General features: G+C 34.7%; 1 protein-coding gene across 1 annotated transcript; it reads right to left on the bottom strand.

The window, feature by feature from the left end:
* Positions 1 to 4864: 4864 nt before the first annotated feature.
* Positions 4865 to 7901, bottom strand: LOC142522761 (bidirectional sugar transporter NEC1-like). Its single transcript, XM_075626289.1, has 6 exons — positions 7776 to 7901; positions 7173 to 7209; positions 6623 to 6833; positions 5758 to 5919; positions 5343 to 5462; positions 4865 to 5256 (listed from the first exon to the last, which is right to left on the bottom strand). The coding sequence occupies exons 1-6, from the start codon at positions 7822 to 7824 to the stop codon at positions 5017 to 5019; spliced, it is 819 nt and encodes a 272-aa protein (XP_075482404.1). The 5' UTR covers positions 7825 to 7901; the 3' UTR covers positions 4865 to 5016.
* Positions 7902 to 18538: the final 10637 nt, after the last annotated feature.

Below are 18538 nucleotides of genomic sequence, written 5' to 3'. Positions count from 1 at the left end.
TCAGAGGCTAGAGGACGTTAATGTGGTCAGGGAGTTCTCCAGTGTTTTCTCTGACGATGTTTCAGGCATCCCACCAGACAGAGAGGTGGACTTTTCGATTGATCTTTTGCCAGGCACATTTCCGATATCTAAAAGCACCCTACCCGTTAGCACCTGTAGAGATGAAAGAGCTCAAAGATCAGATTCATGATTTGTTAGATAAGGGTTTCATTCGCCCTAGCTTTTCTCCTTGGGGCGCACAAGTTTTTTTTGTCAAGAAGAAGGATGTCAGTATGCGTCTATGCATTGACTATCGAGAGCTGAACAAGGTCACAGTCAAGAATAAGTATCCGTTACTGAGGATCGAGGACTTGTGTGATCATCTTCAGGGAGCATCAATGTTCTCCAAGATAGATGTAACGTCCCGAAAATTTGAACGTCCGCGTAAACCACATGTATACAAGTTATTAAACTTCTTTTGTATTTTATTAAATTGTTTTAATGCATTAAATGCATGTTTATTTCATGAATTTGTGTTTTAATTCATGGTTTATTTAAAATTTCATGAATTAAGATTTTAAGTGGCATTTCGCGCTCGAACGAAGAACGGAGACCGGAGAATATTCAGGAAAAATATTTTTTATTGAATAAATTTTTTTTAATTATTTAATATGAGGTGTTTTTAAGTATGATTTTTTAAAATGGGCCTTAGTTGGGTATTTTTACACGTCGGGTTATATTTTTAGCGGGTAAGCAAATTTTATCGATTCAGGAGATTTTTTAGGGTTTGAGCAATATTTTCAAAAGCGTACCTGAACCAAATAATTTTCGGTAGTGTGTTTGGGCTTGACGGGCCTATTTTTAATCTTAATGGGCTCCAAATCATTTTAATCCTTTTTAACACAAACGTAGGGCCCATTAGTAGTATGATTATTATTTAATTACTACCCTAAGCATCCCTAAACCTAAACCTAATCTCATCAGCCGCTCACACCCCTCCTAGCAGCAGCTTTCACGTGAGAATACACCATCAACCTTCGGCCATCCTCTCCCCTTCAAGAAAAGATCATCCCCGCTTCTTCGGTGACCCCCCAACACGCATTCCTTCAAGTTTTCTTGCATCAAATCGCAAAGGCACTCATGTATCTTCTTTTTCTCTTCATTCATGCCATTATTATTGCTGATATATATATGAATGCATGAGGATTTATTTTGGCTAGTTAAAGCTTCGGTTTTATGCAAGAATTGACATGAATGTGGATTCCTTCTGTTAAAAACTCACGTGTCCTTGTATATGTGCAAGGGGATGTCGGTTTTTGAGTTTCTAAGGGCTGTACATGATGGTGAGAGGGTGTCAATAGGCTGGATTCAATGGTTAGATGGGTTAAGTCGAGGGTCGATCGGTTTTTTGTTGTTGAAGTTTGTCACAAAACCCATCACCATCGGTTATTTTAAATTCTGTGACTTATAGTTTGGTTTCCTGTAACAGTGTTCATCATTTTATTTGTAGCACTTTGTGTTAACTTCAATTTGATAGCAAATTTGTAATTTTTTGATAAGAAACGAGGGAGATAAGATTTTTATCGTAAAACCATGCAAGCTGTGAAATTTCTGTGTCACAAAACCCGTCACCCTCAGTTATTTTGAATTCTGCGACTTATAGATTTTTTTGCTGGAAATGTGTTCAACATATGATTTCTATCACTCCATGTTACCTTCGATTCGATAGCAACTTTGTAATTTTCTGATAAGAAATGAGAGAGATATGATTTTTATCGTGTCATCGCTCAAGCTGGAAAATTTGTGTGCTTACGTTGGAGATTTCCAGCAACCTTTGAGCTTGTTTTGTGGGTCATAAGTGGTCTGTAAAGGGTGATTTATAGGCTGGTCATGTAGGTTTAAGTCACGGTAAAATTTGGTTAAGTTTCGAGTCGATTCGATTTAAAACCGGGACTCCGGTCCAATTTTTAAAACTAATCGAATAAGTTTTGAAACAGGCTCGAGTTTACATCTAAGAAATATGTTTAATATGTTTTGGGATGTTTTGAGAAGTTTGGTAAGCTTCGGGTCGAATTTTAGAGGTTTAAGGGTAAAACAATCATTTTTGGTTTCCAGGGGCAAAATGGACATTTTGCACCCGGGGAGAGATTTTTGTCCTGGCAGCATCCTGAGCACATTTTATCATGTTTTAAATGTTTACGCATCACATTTATGATTTTTATGAAATTATGATAAATACGGTGCATGCTTGGTTTTAAGGAAAAAAGTTACGTATATGCATGTTTTTATTAAGTGGTGAAATATGATGATGTTTTTGAATGATGAGAATTGGTTGTGACTGACGAAGTATATGTATTCGATGACATGAGATATGATGAGCTGAGGCCAAGGCTCAGTGGAGGGTAATGCTGTCGCTGATGTCTCCGCCGTTCGGTACCGTGGTTATACGTAGATGGATCCATCGAATAGAGCTGATACGATAGAAATGATACGAAAATCACAACTAATGAACTAAATTCAATTAAAAGAAAATATATACGTATATGATGACATCATGAGACTTTCATTGACACGTTACGATTTTATACGACATGTTTATGTTCATGTTTGAGTAGGAAAGCATATACAAAAAGTTATAACAGAAGAACTACTTTTTTTTTCTTATTCAAAAATTTTACTTCATTGTGTTGATTTGGAATTAGCACAAACAAGAATTTTGACATTAATATACTATAAACACAAATAAGCTACGTATAATATTTATGTGGGAATGATACTAGAGTTGTTGGGATATCGTTTTTTTGTGTCCAAAACGTAGCAGAATTTTAAAAATTTTATTTTGACATTCAAAATATTCTTTGGACACTCGTATGATTTAAATTAAATAAATATTCATATGATTTTTAGCATATACTTTTAGTGAACAATTTTCACTTGGCTCCAACTACTCCGGTATAAGCGGACGTAACTTTTGTTGTAAATCTCAATGAACGTTCTTCAAATATCCTTTCTTTAATCCTCCTTTCAATCCACGACTAGATCGATTGTTCATCTTCTAAATTGCACTAGAAATTTAGAGAAATTTAGAAGATTTTTTTCATTGGAGATTAAAAGTTGAGAGGCGGCTCAAATAAAATTTTTTCTTTGATGGAGGCTGAAAATTTTGAGAGAATGTGGGTGAGGATTTTCGAAAGTTGCAAGTGTTGTGGAGGCTAGGGGTTCGAAGTCTCCTTGATTAATTAATTGAATTAGTCCAACTAGTTTAATCAATTAATTCAAAGTCTATTAAGAATTTTAATTATTTAATATGTTGTACTTGTACTCACACAAGTCTATAAAACATACCTCTCACTATATTTAATTTAATATTTAATAAACTCAATTTTTGAGTATAATAACTTAAATTCTAAAATTTTATAAATTCAACTCTTTGAATTTATTTTATCCAAATTTTAAATATCATAAATTCAACTCTTTGAATTTATTATCTCGTAAATTCAACTCCTTGAGTTTACTATATCATAATTTTATATAAATTCAAGCACTTGAATTTATTCTCTCTACGAGAACAAATGATCAAGTGCTTGTGTGACCTTCAATGGTTAAGGGATACAGTTAGCCGTGAGTTCACAACTCTTTGTGATTCAGGATATTTTCCTTCATTCGGGCTTACCCTAATTTCCCCCATTTCATGCGCCAACATTTGGTCATTAGAATGTTATAAATCATTTTCTAATTAAACTCATCGAATCATGTTAAGAGCGTCTAGTAGCATCGCCCCATGATTCCTTAGGTGTCACTGATAGTGCCTGCAAGAACCAATTAGTTATGATTAACGTACATTACGGTTTCTTCATCTCATATATCCCGATCGAATCTGTAACCATTAGTTCATCGAGGGTTATATATTAGATTCGATTGCTATGTGATACAATCATGAAATATTCATAGCGTCAAAGCATGCAAACTGGAGAACTCTTTCCCTAATGTACATATCACACTCTGGACAGAGATTTCATACATTATTATTTTGTTAGATCACATAGAATATTCACACCCGTAGATGAGCGGTGTATTCCCGATTACAATGCACTGGCTCCTACACATGTCACAATTGAATCCAACCTCGCCACCTTGTGACCCTCACGGAGTCGTTAAACGAGTCAAAGCACAATCCTAGTATGTAGAGCCTCAGTGTTGTCTCGGATCGTAAGGACTAAACATATACAATAATAACCACAGACTTTTCCTCTCGATGAATAAGAACCACTTGAAAAGTTCGAGGGATGGTTGTTCGGTACAATCATCGTATGATTACCCATCTTTATGATTGGACATTTATATTCTCTTACCATGAAACACGGTATAACATCACATATGCTAATATCAAACTCAAGCGGTCTTTATCCTAGTTTTTACAGTGTTTACAAATGAGTATCAATATCGAATTACGATTCATTTGTATTAATGTATAATCAAGGACTTTATCTATGCTGATTGCATGACGGTACAGATAAAGTAAAATGAAATCATGAAAGTTAAATTATATTAAAATAAAATTTTTTATAACACTTGAGTTAATAAATTTTTCAGCCAACCAGTTGCTCTAACAAGAGTGTCATCGTTACTAACACTTGAATCAAGACAAGCAAAACCGGTTACGGTTCTCTCACTTGTAAAAGATTTTATATTTTTGTTGTCCTACGATTTTTGATGTATTTTGATTTTAATTTTTTTTTGGAAAAATAAAATTTTCCATAAAGAGATTTAAGGAAAAACTTAGAAGATGATTGTCACTGTTCATAAAACGTATGTAATTTTTCATAAAACGTACATAAAAATTACACTTGCGAAGTAATTGGAATAAAAGAAAATAACACGAGACTGTTACAAATAAATTTTTATGAATTTCATAGCAGTGGAACTTTGGTTAGACCTTATTAAACTTCAAGTAAATTTACTCAGCATTCAATTGAAAAAGTACTAAATATCATTTTATTGTTATTGAACAATGACTCTGATCCAATGCTATCCTAATTAATCTTCGAGTTTCAAGCATAATTCTATATTTTCCGGCGGATTCATCGTTTTCATCTCGATTCTTCGAGGATTCATCGTGTTATTCTCGGACGTTACATGTACACCAATCTCCTTATTTTGAGTTGTACTAGTATCCTCGAGATTTGATTTGGTTGGGGCACCCTTCGGGTGTTTCTTGTAAATGAAGTACAATATCATTTGAAGAACTCCGAGTAAAAATCCCAAAACATTTGGAAACTGGATTTACAAGAAAAATAATAATAAATTAATTATGGGATGCAATTAATTAAAAGCAAAAAAAAAATATATTTTTTTGTACTTACTGCAATGTAGTAGTCCTTCACGAAAAACCCATAGAAGAACCACAGTGTAGCACTAAGGGTGAGGAAGAATGATAGAGTGAATGGCATAAACTCTACGCTTTTTGTTTGTATCACTCGTTTCTGCCCAAAAAAATTAGATCAACGTATTTATTATAAATCATTTAAAAATAAATAATAAATAATTTTCACTCTAAATAATAAGTTATTAATTGATTAGATATTCTGTTTTTAAAATATGTTTTTTTAAAAATTGAGACATGTTAACTTGTATAGACATTTGAAAAATTGACAAACGCTCGATTTTACAGATTTTTAATTAAAAATTTTATTTCATCGATTTTTGGATCTGAAAACTTTAAAATGGATTTTCTGGTATTTTTTTTTCTAAATTTTAAGAAAATGTATAGCATATTACCATGATGCTTAAAGGAGCAGCGAATACGGCTACATTAACTGCGGCACATGTCCATCCTACGAGAGAAACCCTATTCGATCCTTTAAATACAATGAAAGAAATTGCCACCACCAACCCTATTACTCCCACATTGAGTATTAGAATCAACCGTATGGTAAATATCTGCAAATATAATCAGTTATAAAAGTAGAATGTGATATGTGATAATTAATATTAATCAAATTAAATTTTATATATATATATATATATATATATCAAGTGAGATATAAGCAAAAATAAAATAGGAGAATGGACTAAAGGAATAATGCTCGAGCTGGAGTATTAAATTTCGATTCACAAAAATGTTCCTAAAGTTTTTAAATTATGTAAATGAAAATTGATAAATAAATATATCAAACTCGATAACTCGACCCCCCATCAGACAAAGCCAAGTTTGTGCTCGATCAAACTTGATCAATTGGAGGTTGAATTGAAACTCGTGAGCTGCTCGGCTTTTCTTAGACTTCGAAGTCGTAGTACTTAAGTTCATACATCACCAATATGAATTCAAAAAAGTAAAAGAAAATCTTTCAATCTCCTAATTTGGCCTGGTTGCTACATGATCATGTTCTTTGATTCTGCCCCTTTATTAATTCAAGCAATTATTTCATTACTTTGGTCCTTTGACAAATCAAAATTGGTCTTAGAATAATAAATTGTTATACATACTTTCAGTCATTTTTCGTGAGGAAATAAAGATATATCAGTAATATCCGGCTTAATATACGTCAAAAAAATCAATTGATTGCATTAAGTACTTGAAATTTTAATTATTTATAAATACAAAATTTTTCGGGATAAAAAATTTAGAAAAATAAAGTATTACCTTTGCCTTTTTTTGTGCATATATAAGATATATGAAGAGATAAATGGACTCGATAACGCATCCAATGCAATTAACGGAAACAATCAAGATCGCATTTGTCTTAAGAATCGCATAGTATAACAATAAGGATGCACTCATAAGTGCCACTGAATATGGTATTGATTGAAACCCTTCCGACGATTTCCTCTTGCAAATTGTGTAAAATGTAGGCCTGTTCAAACAAAAAATACAAATTTTTTTTATGGACGACCTAAATAGAAATATAAGAGTTAATAACTTATTTTGTCGCGATCCATGTTGTTCGTGATGCATTAAAAACTTTCCTCAACTTGTGGATTTTGATGCATTTATGTTCATTCAAGTTTTTTTCAAGGACTTTTCGGACAAAATGCAAACAAGAGGGAATCAATCGCATAAATTTATTATCCCAAAATATAATTTTAACAGTACTCAAGTATTTTAAAAATATGATTGTCTTTAAAAAAATTTACTCGGATATAATTACTTTTTTGAACCAATAATGCTTTGTGACATTGGTTAGTTGTCTTACACTGGTGCCAAGAAGACGAGGAACCCAATAATATTCCCTGTGGAAATTGAAAATTAAGCCCAAAATATCAATAGTATTCCGAAGTGTAGCCAAATTATAAAGTAAAAGCTATAAAATAGAAAATAATGCAGCAAAAATGAGAATTACGGTAGGGGTGAAATGAATCAAATCAAAGTGAAGAGTAGAGTAGCCATTTTACATATTCGAGCTCGAGCATGTATTTTTTTTGGTTGTTTCGAACCTCATAAAATGAACACAGTTCATTTAGTAACTTTATTATTAATCGGGCACTATTATGTAAATGCTCAATTTCAGCTTGCACGTTTGAATTTGAATATATCTAAAAAATGAACATGTTCAACATTGTATCAGCCCGATAATTGAAATAAGAGTCGGACTATAGCCGCTGATCATGTGTTATAAATAAAACGTTTGAGGTTCAAATTTGGCTCAAGAAAAATAAATGAATGAATATATACGAGTCCAACAATTTCACATAAGAATCGAATAATAAACAAACGGCACAAAAAAACTTGAGTGTCGATTCAATTCGTTTGCACCCCTTATCCTCGTATCTTTTATTGATAGATGTTTGATACATACCCAAAAGGCCAAATCCTAAAGCCAACTGATCAGAAGAAGGTATTGCCATTGTAATTGAACACCGGCCAAAAAATGTTGTAGTTATAAGAAAGAGATTTGAGGTAGTTGCTATCTACATTAAACTTTGATTGAAAGTATATATAGCTAAAATTTGACCAGAATTATATGTACATAGTTGGGTAGAAGTATTAATTAATCTTTAATAAATATATATATGGCCATTGGCTAAATGATGAAAGATTTGTTTTTTCACAGTAAATCAGTCGCCAAACACTTTGAGTGGTCTTTAATCTTTAATACGATTTATCTGCCAACCTAGGCAAGTAAAATTTGTTTGCATATTAAAACTTTTATTTTTTATGTTTATTTTTTTAATAAAATTAATGGTAAACTTTTAGAAAAAGAATTAATGTGTTTTGAAGACCAGAAGTATGGACATCTAATATTGTTTTAAATACCACCGAGCGTGTATCCGTAAAAAAAAAAAATTTAAATAGATTACCATTATTTTTAAAATATTTATTGAAGTTATATTTGAAAGGAAATAATTTTATAGAGAAAAAAAGTATTTAACTACAACAACAATTTTAAATTTTTTGACGAAGTATTTTCCAATCAATAATTTCAGAACTTATTCTGTATATTTGTTTGCATTTAACAAAACACGATTTATGTTATATATATATCCTAAAGTTTGAAAATTATCACATTATAAGATACATCTATTTCATAAAATAAAAATTATAAAAGGGAATCTTAGAAAAAAGCTTTTTTTCTTTTAGATCTCTTTCCTTTTGTTTGTTATTAACACTTTTTTTTTTAGTTTGAACTTCACTTTGTTTTAAATTAAAATGTCTTAGTTTTAGTGATAACAAACTGTAAAAGTAAGTGCAAAATGAACCAACTTGAGGTCGGGCCTTTATTGACTTTTATGTAAAACAATCTTGATTTTAATAATATTTTAAGATTTTACTCAATTTTGACAATTACTTTATATGTACACTCATGTAAGCTGTATAGATAAAGTTCCTCAATATACTATAGGTACCATAAGGTCTATCTCACAACGTAAGATTATGAAACTCATTAAGAAATTTACTGTATATTTTAAATAGGTTCCTAGTCGAATCAGCCATGAAAAATAAGGATAAATGTAGGTTGATCTTGAGCCTAATATATGTGAGGTAAACGTCATGTACTGAAGAACTCTTTCTCAAACTTCCCAAGTGGTTATCACTTAACGAGTGAAATATTCTGCGGTTATGGTTGTACTCCATTAATCTTTTGATCCGGGGAAACATATAGAATCTATGTACTAGTATGTATTTTGATCCGTTTACTGACTCCATTGAGGGTTATCAGGTTGCGAGATTGGATATAGTTTCGAAATACGTAGGAATCAATACATTGTATTCGAGGATTCACCGCACACACACGAGTAAAGACTTCCTATGAGATCTAAAGAGTTAATAGTGTAAGAAATCTCTAGCCAGATTAAAACGTGCGTTTTGGAAAAAGGTTTTCTCAGTTGCACATACCTTGTCACTATTATTAATACTCAAAGACACAACACATCGTCATAGAATTCATTTGATAACACATCGTGTGGGGACTCGGACGCTAATCATGTTCTTAATCATCATTGGGACAATTTAATTGATTATAATAAACAGGGTCTAAATTTTTTTTATATAGTATTAAATGCGGAACGTAATGGAATACATTCTAATATACATGTCAATATTAAAGTACAAGTCTTGTACTATATACAATCATTCAAACTAAAGTTTAACAACTAAATATCAAGTGTCCAAATCCTAACTCTAATCATGTCCGTAGTCTCCACTCTAATCACGATCTCTCTTCATCTCCTCGACCCCGATCCTGTCCCACCTGTTGCCATGCACACATACAAACACGACAACAGCCGGATAACTTCGGTGAGAAATTTATCCCAGTATCAATCAACGAAACATGGAATCATATAAACAATGTAAAAGCATGTAACAGATATTAGTAATATGTATCAAAATCTGAAACATAACCAATATAAAATCGTCAATCAGACTCGTGACTCCACGTCTCAGACTAAACTCAATCCTAGTCTAGGGATCCCGGTTTCCAGACGTTGGCATTCCTATATCGAATTTCAGTAATAAAAGAAACTCCAATTCTATTCAACATCGATATAACCAAACATTCGGTGTCTTGACATATCCGTCACAGATTTTGGTACTTTCGCCAAATCCCTATCCTGTGACAAGATGCAATGTGCCAGTGACGATTCCATCACTATCTGACACCTATGTCACAAGATCACTCGTCTAATACTCGTCTAATACATGCTTTCTATAAATCAATAGAACAAGCATATGAATTCAAATCAATGCACACAATAACAATAAGTATGTGATTTAGGAAAACTCAAGTATATCATACTCGAGTCGTTCTCCCGATACAACAATGACTTATACCTTTCTTTTTGTAAATCTGATTCTGCCGAAGTCTCTGATTCGAATCTGTCAATACTCACTTTGGCAATGACAATATCAAGGAGTATAATATCAATACACTACACAATCAATACTGGATATAATCAGAACTCAATCAAATTCTGTTTCAACGGCATAACGGCGCAGTCTCAATATACCCAGCGATACAACATCAATCAGATATCAATCCCAACATCTCATAATCGATAATAATACAATTCAGATATTAATTCTCAATCAATTCAACTCTGAAAATCATAACAATTTCATAATCAATCTGTTTCTCAATCTGACTTCGATTCTACGATGTCTAACATGTCAAGAACATCATATATGAATCATATTCGATTCTGGTAATATCGTAATTTTAAGACATATCAAAACTTAATAAAACTTACGTCCAGTTGAAGCCTGCGTCGATAGGAACACAATAATGAAGTCGGATTGACAATCTAACGGACGGATCGGAATATAAAGGCGTAAGGATTTTTCACAATTCTTTGAAGCCTTCTTCCAGAAATTCTCTCGTTTTTTCCTTCTGAATCGTTGAAGGGAAATAAGCAATTTCATATAAATATATTGCATGTTCAATCCATGTGGCTAAGTCCTTGTGCAGCACGTCTCGCGCATATGCGCGACCTTCATCGGCGCATATGCGTGAGACAATATGTCTCGGCGGGTTCCAAGCACGGCAGCTCGCGCATATGCGCGCCCTCATTCGACGCATATGCGCGAGGTCCTTCACCATTCTTCACAACTCTCGGGTACCCTCGCGCACATGCGCGGATCCATGTCGCGCATATGCGCGAGGTTCTCTGCATATGCGCGAGGTCTTTTCCTTGCACATAAGTCCAATCTTCTTTTCGCCTATCCCGGTCTGATCCGTTCTGTCTATAGTCACATGAATTAATCAATGAATCATTTCAGATTAACAACACCATAAATCTTGAGCATTACACATCGTCATAGAATTAATTTGCAACTCTCAATATACCAATGGTTGCATATTTGATCGGGATATAAGAGTTGAAGAAATCGTATTATACGCTAACGATAACTTAAGGTTCTTGCAGGCACTATCAGTGTCACCTAGGAGATCATGAGACGATGCTACTAGATGCTTCTACCATGATCTAGTGGATGCAGTCAGACTTGAGTTCTGATGTTCTTGATCAAGGGATTGAAGAAATGAATCTAGCTAATTAAGGTAACCTCAAGTATGAAGAAATGTTGTTCTAAATCACATGAATTTGTAAAATCGTTGCTAGCTGTATTCCTGAATAATTGAGGGTCACACAATTATTAGATTTTGTGTTCCCATTGAGATAGTCATGTTCAAAGAGTTGAATTTGACAATTGAAACGACTCGTGCTACAAAAATACTACTAGATATTATTTTTTTGTAAACTATTTTTCGAATTAAAATAAAAGTCTTCAACTATTGGTAAAAATAATGCAGTTAAAAAGAATATTTGATCATCAAACCCTAGAATATTATTTAAAATAATTCAAATATACGACATGCAAAGTCCTGTCATCCATCAACATATAAAAGTGAATGTGTATAAAAATATCCATGTTTACTCCTAACTCATAAACATAATGTGTGGAAAAATATGGTCATCAGGTTAACGTGCGCAAATCCAGTCCCGCCTACTCAATCTTCGGCGCCTCCAGTTTCCATATCAATATGCTCACCTGCATCATTTACACCTGGTTAGTCGAAAGAATCAACATGCTTGAATCGTAATAGCAAGCACATATACAATGTTGGGGATCGATATAGAGTTTAGAAAGGGAAAGGGGTGAATAAACTCTTTCCTTTGACGGTCATTTTTGCAAATGGTGCTAGAATCCTGTTAGAGATTATAGCTACTATTGTTTAAGAGTAAGTCCAGCAGATCACAATAAATAGTTCGGAAACGATCTGATGGAGTACGGTGAAACACAATAAAAACAGTATGCAGTATACAATGGTTGTTTATGGAAGTTCGAAGATAAAATCTTCTACGTCTCGCCTTCTTCTGTTTCTAGAAGGTATCACTAAAAGACTTTGGTTTTTACAGTACAACACTTGTACACACCCACTACAGCAGGACTTATTCTTCGCCTACTGAAACTCTTAGTTTCTCAACACGAAAATATGAATACATCAAAGTTCTGGAAAAGACTCTTTTCTAGATTACAAACTCTTCTCTAAGATATAGTAACTAGAATATGATTGAAGAGAGAATAAGAAACAGTCATCAAAATATGATCTCAAAAGATCAGATAACTAATGTGAAGCATGTGCTGCTTTTCTGTATATTGAGCTTGAAGATGATAAGAAGTTCTGAGTGCTCAAATCGACGTTCGTATATCAAAGAATGTGAACGTTGTTTCGGTATTGGTAACCTATAAACGTCGTTGATCTTGTGTATTTATAGAAGTCTTGAATACAACGTCTATAAAAAAACGGCTTCTTTGACCTCTGATAGGATCAGTTTTATTACCTAAAAGGGTTCCTGCAAAGAGTTTCAGAACAATCAGTCTTGCTTCATACCATATTTGGTAAAGCATATTAAATGACTTTGTTCAACATTAATGATGCATTTAATACTTGTACTATGTAAAGTTACGGTAACATTTAATATAAAATCGATAGGTTCTGTTTCAGTAAAAGTCAAGTTATTTTTTCTGTTTTTCTAAGCCGATAAGTACTCGAAGAGTACTACTTTGTTAAGGCGATACGAGAACTTCTGCTTTTATACTATCTTCTATTTTTACTAATGCGATCTACTGGTTTTGACTATCATCACCACAATTAAATTAAGTATATCAATTTACGCCTTTGCGGTGATGCCAAAACCTAGAAGTTAGTATGATGAAGAAAATAGTTGAATCAAAAACAGATAGCAATAATAACCAAATATTTGAAAAGTCAATAATGAGTAAAGTAGAGTTCAAAAGAGTATTAATTAGAAAGATTAATCATCAGTCCCAATATCCTTGAATAGTGCATCATCATCATCTTGAGGATCTTGGCTTCTGAAGGATGATTCTGCTTGATGATGTCCTCCTGATTTACCTTCCTCTGTCTTTTCATCTGTCCTCCGTTCTACCCGTTCTACTGCTTCACCCTTTTTGGCATCAATGCGAGTAAGCAGTTCATCCATTCATCCAGAAAGACTGATAAAGCTATCATTAATCATCTCCAAGAATGGGACTTGATTCGAAACACGATCATTTAGTGAGATTGGGATTCAATCTTGGAATCAATTGATTCCAGTTTCAAATCAGTAGCCTCCACTTTAGTTGAAATTGAGCGTAGAGACGACTAATGATCAACGACAGTTAGAATAACATTAGATTGACTAAGCATGATGGTAGCATGACTAGACAAAACATTTTTCCTAAAAAGTCTTGAGTCAACTTCAAGCTTTGCCAATGATTCAGCCGTGTTAAAGACTTGTTTTGAAATGCGGTCACGGAAAAATTTGGTGGTAGTGACATCACCAGCATGATCGTAAGACAATCGTTTGACGATCTCTGAAACTCTTTCAATATTCCGTCTCAGAGTATCAATCTCAGACTGAAGATCAAAGTGATCTTCTTCTGGTGATGGAGTTCTTGCGAGTAGGCGTTCTGAGATTTCAGCAAGATGCGCAACATGAGCAGTGCGAGATGGTGAATCAGTAGGAAAGACAACAAGGGCAGTAGAAACAGCAGTAGTCTGTCCAGTAAGAAGATCCTTCAGCAGCAGCCGAGGGTACATGAAGTGTTCTTTCTTTTGGTTGCTCGGATTCCATGGCCTCTAGTTGTTCAGCTGCTGGAATTTGATCATTCAGGATGGCTACCATTTCTGCTTGATGTTCTGTAGAGAAAATCTCTAAATTTGGCAATGATTGAGATGGGGCAGCATCCGATTCTTCTAAATGGTGTTCTACTGGAGAGCTACTGGTTTGACCAAGTCATCAACCTGAGCTGATTCAGGTGCAGCAGAGACAGTAACAACGATGGATTGAATGACTTCATCCACTGAAGCCAATTCACGAACAGTCAGGAGAGAAGAAGACTGAGTAGGCAACTTCGGAGATGTAGGAGTACTAAAGACCTTAGCTTGTGGTGGAGCTGTAGTCCTTTCCTCAACTGGCTTAGTCTGAGCAAAGTCTGGAATGATGCCTACTGAATATGGTACAGATTCTCCAAACGTCTGTTCTTGAGAAAGAAGTTGCTCATTCATCATTCTCAAACAGTCAGATAGAATGTGGATCACATTCTGATTCTGAACAGCAGTTGGAATCATAGCATCAAAATTAGACTGAAGAGTCTTCAATGCTGATTCCAGCTTTTGTCGTTTCAGCTGCTTAAGAATGAAACCTCGGTGTCTCATAGCTTCAATCACATTTTCAGTCTTGGCAAGTTCAAATACCTTTTCTTCATTCTTTACCATTTTACTGAAATCACCTCGTGTTCTGAAGAATTTGAGAGGATGGAAAACTCGAACCTTATGCCAATCATCAAAGAAAGTCATCCCTTCATTGGCAGATCTCTCAATCTCTTCCAAATGAAGATTAATACCAGTTAAACCAGATGATTTGGTGCCATGAAATTGTGGTTCTGCAACGAGTTTCCCTTTGCCTTTATCTGAAAATGAGGCAGGCATCATGGGTCGAAATGCAGAAGATTCAAGAATGACAACTCCAGACGAGGGTCTGAAGTTCGGAGCAGTAGAAGAGGTGGTAGCAGAAGTGGCTGCTGGCTTAGTGACCGGAACAGATACTTGCAAAGAAGACGTGGCATCTGGAAACACTTGTCTCAACGGGAAAGTGTCTAAATCAGCAATTGCTGCTGTTTTCTTAATGCGAAGCACCGTGCAAGCCTTCTTCTTGCTGGGGGTGGTAGGGACAGATGCTTGTGTAGTAGCAGCAGACTCCTCAGAAACTTTTTTATCAGAATCAGTGGATATAACTACTCTTTTTCTCTTAATCTTCTTCTGAGGTCCTTGAACCTCAGTTTGAGCATCTCCAATTTCTCTTTTTAGAGCAACAAAATCCGCCAGAGATGGCTTTGGCCTCAAGGCGAGTACATTATCAGCATCGGTCATTCTCACATAGGAAGCGTCATGTTCAGTAGTGAAAGAAAACCAGCATCCTTATGCATTTTGCTGATCTGAATAGCAAAACCAGAACTCTTCTGCAGAACCATATCATTTAGGATTCTAAACAAGAATCCACTCCAATCCACCTTAAAATCAGAAGTGATGGCCAACATCACTTGTACCTTTTCCTTGGTCAATTTTTCAAAAGTACCATCTTTGATCAACAGTGCTTTTGCAACAATATCAGCAAGCACTTGGTATTCCATCTTGAGTAGCTTTTTGAAGCAAGAAGGAGAGAGTTCCTCTCCAAAACCTGAGAAAGTAACAAGGGCAGCCGACATCTCCTCCTTAGAGGTATCAGAGAAGTCCGAGATACCTGAGCATGGGAGGAAGAAGGTTGATCACAATAGGTCAGCATCGATTGAAATAGATACATCTTCTTGGGAATAGACTACTTTCCTTTCGTCAACCTTAGCTTTTGCATAAAATTCCAGGAGAGCAGTCTTGTAGATAACTACTGGTGCTTCTAGAAACCTTCTGAGACCAGATTTCTCGATGGCTTTGAACATGTTGACAAGATTTTCGACCTTGATTGTCAACACTGAAGCAAAATTAAGTTGATAGGCATTGAGTGTGTAAGCTCCAGACATTTTTCAGCAAGTAGAAATGAATTCGAAGTAGATTCTGCAGTAGAATGTGAATACGAGAGAAAATAGTAGCTAGTATGCGAAAGATCTGAAAGCGTAAAGGTGAAAAGACTGAGAAGAGAATGTTAAATTCTAGAATGTACAGCCGTCAGTGAAACGTACGGACACGTGTCAATATGTTTACGGTTGAATTTGAAAAGTTGAGCAGTGAGTGTCAGATACGCCAAAATTTGAAAAGTAACTAAAATAGGCGGGCTGCCCAAAGCGGTTACTAAAAAATCAGAAGAGAGTTTGTCGTCTTATGATAATATCTACTGGAAGTTATGAAGTGCTGAAATATTTTCAGTATCTTGACTTAAACCAGTAAGCACATTGTTTTATCGAAAAGACAAACCTTCTTCTGCTTCTGATAAAGCACGGAAAATGAAAAGACAGAATAAAATAATATTTCCCCTCAGTTAATGCAACTAATAAATGCAAAAGATACGATATCTGAGGGAATGATAGATGACTCTTGATCTTCGTGCAAGATGTGACCGGTTGGACGTCTTTTTAGCTTCCCAATGATCTATATAAGTTCCTGCAATCTCAGAAATAAGGTTATGCACACAAATAATAACAAATCACAAATGGATGATGCGCAAATGCTCTCGGAGTCCTCTCCAGAGGCTGATTCAGCAGAGGAATTGCAAGTACCATTTCCAGATTCTCGTAAGATGATGTCTGAAGACATCCTTTTTTAAGATATGAAGACTTGGAAGAAATTCCTTGGCTTGTAATATGAACAATCAGTTAGATTGTTCGTTCTTAGAAGGATTAAGCTGCGGAATAACCCCCTTCACAAACCACGATCACGCAAAAAGATGGGATTCCAGCAGAGCTTAGTTAGGTCATGCTGAAGTACTTTGCAGTACTTCAAGCTGCTGAAATCAACAAAATGTAATAGATAGGACAATGTAATGCATCTGGTTTTATGAATGAAATATTCTATTTTGTCATATATCTGTTTATCTACTGCTTTTTACTAAATGCAGATAAATAAATAAATAAGCAAATAACAAGAAATAAACATGAAGAAAGAATGAGAAAAACTTAGTCTGGATAATTTAATGCTCGATGACTCTTCATCTTCCTCAAATCTTGTCTATAAAAGAAGATGACTTCTGCTTGTAATGACATTTGTATTCCAATGGATTGTGAAAGGAGCACTCATGTTCCTCATCCTTCATGGACACCTCAACGTTTGCAAGAATTAAAACAAGGTGCAGAAGACTTCGTCTTTGCAGAGGTTATGTCCATTTGGACTACTGCTCATGACCTCCAATCAATCAATACCAGAGAATTTCCTCCTGCTGCTAAATAGAGGTCACTTGCAAGAAGATTCAAGAGGCTTGCTCGAGTTGATCACATATCCGAGCTGGTCAAGGATGATGTGCTGAACCATATGCTGCTGTCAAGAGAGTGGGAGTTGCTGGATATAATTGCTAATTCCAACAACTTACGGAACATTAAGAGTCATGATTTGAACAACTGTTTTAGAATGTGGCAAGATGCTGTAGAAAGAAGTTTGAATCAAGTTGTAAGGCGTCGATTCTATTCTTAATAAAATATCAGTAGTTGCCACAAGTTGTCTCCTTTTTTTTATAAACTGACAAACTGATATTAGTTGAGTAACAGGCAACTGATAATAATCAACAAACTGAAAGCAACAATATACTCAAGTTAAATCAATTAAACCAAGAACATTTCGAAAATAAGAAAACTTATTCTCAGGCAGAAGCTTTGTAAAGATATCTGCTGCTTGTTGATCAGTAGAAACATATTCCAGACGAATGTCCTTCTTCTGCACATGTTCTCTTATGAAATGGTGTCTGATATATATGTGCTTTGTTCTGGAATGAAGTACTGGATTTTGCGTGATTGCTATAGCACTGGTATTGTCACAGAAGATGGGTGATTCAGAAGCTTGAATTCCGTAATCTTCAAGTTTTTGTTGTATCCATAGTATTTGAGAGCAGCAACTTCCAGCAGCAAAGTACTCTGCTTCTGCAGTAGATGTAGCTATGGAAGTCTGCTTTTTACTAAACCAGGAGATTAGCCTATCACCAAGAAATTGACAAAAACCACTTGTGCTTTTCCTGTCTAATTTGCAAGCTGCATAATCGGCATCTGAATATCAAATAAGGTTGAAAGAAGAATTATTAGGATAACATAAGCCGACATTTTGAGTGCCCTTCAAATATTTCAGTATGCGCTTAGCAGCAATGTAATGTGACTGCTTAGGATTAGATTGAAATCTTGTACAATTGCAGACAACAAACATAATATCAGGTCTACTATCAGTAAGAGATAACAGTGAATCAATAAGACCACGATACTGAGTTACCTCTACTGAAATTCCATTTTCATCCTTGTCAAGTTTAGTAGATGAGCTCAAAGGAGTAGAAGCTGCAGAGCATGTTTCCATGCCAAAATTTTTCAGTAGTTTCTTAGTGTACTTTGCTTGATTTAAGAAAATTCCAGTATCAAGTTGCTTGATCTGTA

The sequence above is a fragment of the Primulina tabacum genome, chromosome 13 (genome assembly GCF_025594145.1).
Source record: "Primulina tabacum isolate GXHZ01 chromosome 13, ASM2559414v2, whole genome shotgun sequence".
In the NCBI taxonomy this organism is placed as follows: Eukaryota; Viridiplantae; Streptophyta; class Magnoliopsida; order Lamiales; family Gesneriaceae; genus Primulina; species Primulina tabacum.
The sequence above is the reverse complement of the archived record's forward strand: the minus strand, read 5'-3'. Positions and strand labels throughout refer to the sequence as shown.